General features: G+C 43.9%; 1 protein-coding gene across 3 annotated transcripts; it reads left to right on the top strand.

The window, feature by feature from the left end:
* Window positions 1-1,358: 1,358 nt before the first annotated feature.
* Window positions 1,359-6,612, top strand: CDKN1B (cyclin-dependent kinase inhibitor 1B (p27, Kip1)). Of its 3 annotated transcripts, XM_011993632.1 has the most exons (3): window positions 1,359-2,555; window positions 3,094-3,223; window positions 5,310-6,612. In XM_011993632.1, the coding sequence occupies exons 1-2, from the start codon at window positions 2,081-2,083 to the stop codon at window positions 3,213-3,215; spliced, it is 597 nt and encodes a 198-aa protein (XP_011849022.1). In that variant the 5' UTR covers window positions 1,359-2,080; the 3' UTR covers window positions 3,216-3,223; window positions 5,310-6,612. The 3 variants fall into 3 exon arrangements, with proteins under 3 accessions (XP_011849022.1, XP_011849024.1, XP_011849021.1); XM_011993634.1 differs by lacking the exon at window positions 3,094-3,223 and having other exon boundaries at window positions 5,339-6,612; XM_011993631.1 differs by lacking the exons at window positions 3,094-3,223; window positions 5,310-6,612 and having other exon boundaries at window positions 1,593-1,701; window positions 1,897-3,086.
* Window positions 6,613-7,458: the final 846 nt, after the last annotated feature.

Here is a 7,458-nt window from a genome sequence, read left to right as displayed (position 1 = left end):
AAACCTCTCTGAGTCTCAATGTCCTCCGTGGTAAAAAGGAGAGGGTTAAACCACAGGGTCCCGAAGGTCCCTTCCAGCTGTCACATTCTGGAGTGTATGAGATGAGGTAGGCACACAAAGTGGACAAACAAGATGTGGCTAAGAAAACAAGCGACACATGAAGTTCATCTGTAGCATAGGTGTATAAGAAAACTTTGCTGCTGTTTAAGGTTAGAAAGGAAGGTTGGTTTCCAGTAAAATGCATTAACTTTGGCTCAAACCAAGATGATGGCTACTGGGCATGGGGGTGGGGAGGCAGTTGAAGATCCACTGAGCTCTGTCTTAGGGCAGCCCTGCTCATCGTCCTACTTTACCTTCCACCACGGTGCTCAAGCCCACACTGAGAGAGAAATTTCCAGTTGCAAAAGGGAGAAGAGAAACGCTGGAATACTAGCATCGGACGTTAGGACATATATGTGGTGGTTTTAAAAATCATTTCATCATCTGGAGTTTGACCCCGAGGGGAGTCTTTTCACCCTTCAGCCCTCTGAAAGCATTCACTAGCATCTGAATATTGTTCTGAGTTTGTTGGAGCAGTGAAATCTGGTGAGAGAGAAGGGTGGAGGAAGGAAGGAGCTGTTGTATTTGGCGGCTGGAGTCAGGTAGAGGAAACTGCTACAATCCCGGGAAAGAACAGAAAAGTAGAAAGAGACGAGTTCCCACACGCAGCCAATGTCCATGGCCTTAACTGTGCTTGGGAAACAAGATCCTGGGCCAGGGGTGTACCCTCGTTTTTCCAAACTAAATGTGTCTGAGACAGCTACAAAGTGTATTAAGTGTATTAAGGGACTTGAGAGACTACTTGAGTTTTTTTTAATCTTGAGTTCCTTTCTTATTTTCATTGAGGGAGAGCTTGAGTTCATGATAAGTGCCGCGTCTACTCCTGGCTAATTTCTGAAAGAAAGACGTTCGCCTTGGCTTCTTTCCTAGGCCCCCAGCCTCCCCAGGGATGGCAGAAACTTCTGGGTTAAGGCTGAGCAAACCATTGCCCACCGCCTCCACCCACCCCCAGCTAAGGCACGCCGGCACGGGGGGCGCCCAGCCCCCCAGCAAACGCTCCGCGGCCTCCCCCGCAGACCGCGAGGTGGGGGCCATTGGGGAGGGCCGAGCTGGGGGCAGCTCGCCACCCCGGCTCCAAGCGAGCTGCCGGCGATCTTCGCGGTCCTCTGGTCCAGGCCCCGGCTTCCCCCGCGAGGAGCGGGAGGGAGGTCGGGGCTTAGGCGCCTTTGCGCACCCGCCAGTGCAGCGCCGGGCCCCGAACCCCAGGCCCCGCCCCAGGTTCCCGGCCGTTTGGCTAGTTTGTTTGTCTTAATTTTAATTTCTCCGAGGCCAGCCAGAGCAGGTTTGTTGGCAGCACTACCCCTCCAGCAGTCACGCGACCAGCCAATCTCCCGGCGGCGCTCGGGGAGGCGGCGCGCTCGGGAACGCGGGGAGGCGGCGGAACCGAGCCGGGGCCACCTTAAGGCCGCGCTCGCCAGCCTCGGCGGGGCGGCTCCCGGCGCCGCAACCAATGGATCTCCTCCTCTGTTTAAATAGACTCGCCGTGTCAATCATTTTCTTCTTCGTCAGCCTCCCTTCCACCGCCATATTGGGCCACTAAAAAAAGGGGGCTCGTCTTTTCGGGGTGTTTTTCTCCCCCTCCCCTGTCCCCGCTTGCTCACGGTTCCGCGACTCCGACGCCGGCAAGGTTTGGAGAGCGGCTGGGTTTGCGGGACCTGCGGGCTTGTACCCGCCCGGACTCGGACGGGCTTTGCCACCCTCTCCGCTTGCCTGGACCCCTCCCCTCCCCGCCCTCCCGCTCGCCAGTCCATTTGATCAGCGGAGATTCTCGGCGGCCGTGCCGGGGCTTCCCCGCAGCCCCTGCGCGCTCCTAGAGTTCGGGCCGTGGCTTGTCCGGATCTGTGTCTTTTGGCTCCGAGGCCAGTCGCTGGGCTTCCGAGAGGGGTTCGGGCTGCGTAGGGGCGTTTTGTTTTGTTCGGTTTTGTTTTGTTTTGTTTTTTTGAGAGTGCGAGAGAGGCGGTCGTGCAGACCCGGGAGAAAGATGTCAAACGTGCGAGTGTCTAACGGGAGCCCTAGCCTAGAGCGGATGGACGCCAGGCAGGCGGAGCACCCCAAGCCCTCGGCCTGCAGGAACCTCTTCGGCCCGGTGGACCACGAAGAGTTAACCCGGGACTTGGAGAAGCACTGCAGAGACATGGAAGAGGCGAGCCAGCGCAAGTGGAATTTCGATTTTCAGAATCACAGACCCCTAGAGGGCAAGTACGAGTGGCAAGAGGTGGAGAAGGGCAGCTTGCCTGAGTTCTACTATAGACCCCCGCGGGCCCCCAAAGGCGCCTGCAAGGTGCCGGCGCAGGAGAGCCAGGATGTCAGCGGGAGCCGCCCGGCGGCGCCTTTAATTGGGGCTCCGGCTAACCCTGAGGACACGCATTTGGTAGACCCAAAGACTGATCCGTCGGACAGCCAGACGGGGTTAGCGGAGCAGTGCGCAGGAATAAGGAAGCGACCTGCAACCGACGGTAATGACCTCTTCCCAACCGACGGTAATGACCCCTTCCCAACCACAGAATGTCTGTGTCTGGGGCCCCGCTTTGCCTGCTGGAGGGTGCTAACCTTAGCTGGCTTTTCGGCGTATTCTGATTTAGCTTTGGGAGACCGAACTTTATTGGTCTTAGGTGTTCAGTGCTACCTGGCCCACTGCTTGTCTGTTTGTGACTTTTAAGTCAGAAACTGGAAATGGTAAGATCCGATAATTTCCCTAACTTAAGACATCGCCGTGCCTCCCACTAGCAACCCCTAGGTATGTGACAAAGTTGGGATGTTTATCAACGGTCCGCCTCCTGGCTAGGGAGAGAGCTCTGGGGCGGAGAATGCACTTTCTTCTTTTTGAAAACAACCTCATTTTGTGCCCTTAAAGGCTACTGAGGATGACGGATCCTGGATTGTGGGTGGAGGGAGTGGGTTTTTCATTCCCCGACTATTGGGCCAACTTCTGCCAGCCATTGTTTTTTCTAATAAAGATTGTGTGTTCTTTTTAAAAATTTCCCCTGCTCTTAGATTCTTCCACTCAAAACAAAAGAGCCAACAGAACAGAAGAAAATGTTTCAGACGGTTCCCCAAATGCCGGTTCTGTGGAGCAGACGCCCAAGAAGCCTGGCCTCAGAAGACGTCAAACGTAAACAACTAGGTGGGTTGATCACTAAAGGAGCACGTACTGAAACCCGGGGCCATCAGACCTCACGATACCTGATCTTGCTGGTTGCTGGCAGATTACAATCTTTTGGGGTTTTGTTTTGTTTATACTTCGTGAGGTCAAAAAAGTAGCAATGGGAAGGCTGGGGATACTGTAATTCTTCTATGCCCAGAGATACTTTCTCTTGAAACAGTAGACCAGAGCAACTACTTGTAACCAAGGCCCCATCGGGTAAGAAGGTCATTTCCCTGTGAGTCCCACTAAAACATGTTGGGAACAATAGGTTCTTCGCCCATCCGAACAAGAACTGGGGTACTCCCTCAGTCCCACTTAATGAGAATTCATTTCCCAGAGGTTCAGCTTGAGTCAGTAACAGATTTTGAGCCATACATGGAAAAATGGCAAGTACATGATTAAGTTTCAATTTTAAGGGGGAATGTTTGGTAGAAATTGCTCACCTTTGGTTATGCAAGGGATTCGAGATGTCAATGGGTGGTATGTTGTGTTCTTTGACATTTTCATAAACTGTCACTTTCCTTGTTTGCTCCTAAGTTTGGAGAGAGAAGGAACCAGTATTTGCAAAAACCAAAATGGAAAGATAAAAAACATTACTAAAGTTTCTACAGAATTTCTGGTAACACTGAAGTTGCAAAGCAGAAGTTAAATTAACTCTCGTCAGTAAGCAATCCAGGAACACGTCAGCCAGTGTATGCTAATTGTGCCGTAACAGGGTGATTTGGATATTTGTAGGGGAAATGGGTAGTAAATATCAAGACTGGTGACCGCAGGTCAGCCCAGCACAAAGGAAGTGGAGATTTTTCCATGCACAAGAATCTGATCACTGTAAATAGCTAATTTGAATAATTCAGTCCCCAAATGTACATGGATTGGCTATTCATAATGATCGAACTACATATATTAATAGTTTGTTAGCTTCTTATAGACCAAGACTGACCTCTTTATTTTCTAAAGCACACACGTAGCTTAGCATATGAGGCGATCTTAATATTGATGTTAACTTTTTAAATCCTCATTTATAAAAAATTTTAAAACAACAGGGATTACGGTGGGATTCAGGTGTGTTGTGTCTTTAAATTGTGTATGTGACTTTACATATCTTATATTTTTCAGAGCTTATACAAAACGGCACTATAGAACCTCTATTTTATAGCACCATGTGAAGTGGGAAAATCAGGTGAAAATTTCCCTGAAGCAACCTTAACACACGCAGCCCTTGTTGGTTTGTGACTTGTGGCCCAGCTTATCAGATGAGCCACGAGAATCAGACCTGGATTTTGATCTGGCCCCCGTTTTGACATGCAGAGAGGCATTTATAGCATTTAGTAATATTGCTAGTTCAAAGAATACTAGAAATATTAGTAAGAACCTATTCAAAAGTATTCATGAGTATTTTCTGCATATGAATAAGAAATTAGAATATTTTGAAAATGATGTTAATAAAATTTTCTTCTGGAAGGCCCTTACGATTTTTATTTCCAATCATTTTTCAAATTTAGAAAATTTAATCTGTCACAGGAGTAGAGAAAAAAAATTCTAAATTTTTAAAAAATTTAGAAAATTTTTACTCTTAAGTATTACAGTTTCCTAATTTTCCTATTTATTTCCCACTTGTCTTTGACCTAGATTCTTTAGACTAGGGTTTCTCAACCTCTGCACTACTGACATTTTGGGCCGAATAATTCTTTGTTGTAGGAGGCTGTCCTGTGTGTTGTAGATTGTTTGGCATTATCCCTGGCCTTTCCCACTAGATGCCAGCAGCATCCTCCTCCTACAGTGTGACAACCTAAAATGTCTCCAGACGTTGCCAAATGTTCCCTGGGGGGCGGGGGCAACATTGCCTACTGTTAAGAACCACTGCTCTAGACAAAAGAACACAGCACAGAAGAGAGGAAAAAAATCCAGTTAAGAGAATGTTAGGTGGAGATGACTGTAGTCATCAAACTTTTTTCCTCATCAAGTATTTCCAAGCTAACATAGTGACAAAATAATTCCTCTACTCTATTGGTAACGTTACTCTAGTGCTTTTCCTTTAATTTTTCCGTTTTGTTTTCTTTTGCAGAATTAAGAATATGTTTCCTTGTTTATCAGATACATCTTGATGAAGCAAGGAAGATATACATGAAAATTTTAAAAATACATATCGTTGACTTCATGGAATGGACATCCTGTATAAGCACTGAAAAGCAACAATAACACTAAAATTTTAGGCACTCTTAAATGATCTGCCTCTAAAAGCGTTGGATGTAGCATTATGCAATTAGGTTTTTCCTTATTTGCTTCATTGTACTACCTGTGTATATAGTTTTACCTTTTATGTAGCACATAAACTTTGGGGAAGGGAGGGCAGGGTGGGGCTGAGTAACTGACATGGAGGGGGATATGAAGAGCTTGCTTTGATTTGCAGCAAGTAGATAAATATTTGACTTTCATGAAGAGAAGCAATTTTGGGAAAGGTTTTGAATTGTTTTCTTTAAAGATGTAATGTCCCTTTCAGTGACGGCTGATATTTCATTTAAAAAAATCACAAAAATTTGAACACTGGCTAAAGACAATTGCTATTGTTTGTTCTCATTTGGGAGATCTGGTGATCTCCCAAGTTATCTAAAGGTTGTTAAATAGCTGCATATGGCTTTTTTAAAAAAACAACAAAAACCTATCCTCAGTGCCCTCCCCAATCTTTCCTAAAGTTGGAATTTACCAGTTAATCAGCAGAATGGTAATCACTCCAGGTAGTTTGGGGCAAAAATCCGAAGTGCTTGGGAGTTTTCAATGTTAAGAATTGACCATCTGCTTTTATTAAATTTGTTGACAAAATTTCTTCATTTTCTTTTCACTTTGGGCTGTGTAAACACAGTCAAAATAATTCTAAATCCATCGATATTTTTAAAGATCTGTAAGTAACTTCACATTAAAAAATGAAATATTTTTAATTTAAAGCTTCTTTGTCCATTTATCCAAAGGAAAGTGTTATTTTTAAAGGAAGGTTCATGTAGAGAAAAGCACACGTGTAGGATAAGTGAAATGGATACTACATCTTTAAACAGTATTTCATTACCTGTGTATGGAAAACCTTTTGAAGTGTACCTGTGTACATAACTCTGTAAAAACACTGAAAAATTATACTAACTTATTTATGTTAAAAGATTTTTTTTAATCTAGACAATATACAAGCCAAAGTGGCATGTTTTGTGCATTTGTAAATGCTGTATTGGGTAGAATAGGTTTTTCCCCTCTTTTGTTAAATAATATGGCTATGCTTAAAAGATTGCATACTGAGCCAAGTATAATTTTTTGTAATGTGTGAAAAAGATGCCAATTATTGTTATACATTAAGCAGTCAATAAAGAAAACTTCCATAGCTATTCATTGAGTCAAACTGTAATGTGCTTTACCAAACGAGGTATTTGACTTGGCATTCTAGTCATGTTTAAACAAATGTAAATGTGAAATGGCAAATATCTAGGTAATTCAGGCCCACAACTCAGATGGTGTTTTATGTAGTCTGAATGTAGTTAGCAGTTAGTATTTTCCACCTAGCTCAGTGTGGGTGGACAAAACTTTAGAAGGTGAAAATGGAAAAGCTACATTTTCATATGAATAAGGTTGTCAAAGTCTGCATTAGTAAAAATATTTATGTCTTCTAGGATATGAATGTGTCAGAACCAAAAAATCCTTACATAAGTGTAGACTGACACACATGCAGGATTGAAAATGAAAGTAACATGGTGACTTCTCTAAATTCTGTATTTACACATGAGAAGTGTGAGGAATTAAAGCAGTTGTTTGGACCATCTAATGTATAAATCTTGTTTAAAATATTCAAACATATGGGCCCTCAAGAAATTGGTGTGCACTCTAGGTAGCTATTTTTGAAATTTAACTGGTCATATAAAAATTATTTTAATTTCCAAATACCCTTGTTATAATCTACACAACCAAAAACTGGCTAATGTAAGTAACCAAATCTGAGAGTTTTGAGTCTCCATAGCCATACAGCAGATATATATTTTTTACCTAAGGAAAAAAGTGTAAGACGACATTTTAAAGTCAGATAACTAAAATGATTCCTGTAATTCCACATTCTCAAAAGAAAATGTGTTTAAGGTGTAATAGTAAATTATTCTAGGACTTATTCTAGTAAGTGGGTAAATCGTAAAAATCTAAATTTGGGTTAAATTGTTTCGCTCAAATATCTACATTTCCATTAT

The sequence above is a fragment of the Mandrillus leucophaeus genome, unplaced genomic scaffold, assembly GCF_000951045.1.
Source record: "Mandrillus leucophaeus isolate KB7577 unplaced genomic scaffold, Mleu.le_1.0 Scaffold431, whole genome shotgun sequence".
In the NCBI taxonomy this organism is placed as follows: Eukaryota; Metazoa; Chordata; class Mammalia; order Primates; family Cercopithecidae; genus Mandrillus; species Mandrillus leucophaeus.
The sequence above is the reverse complement of the archived record's forward strand: the minus strand, read 5'-3'. Positions and strand labels throughout refer to the sequence as shown.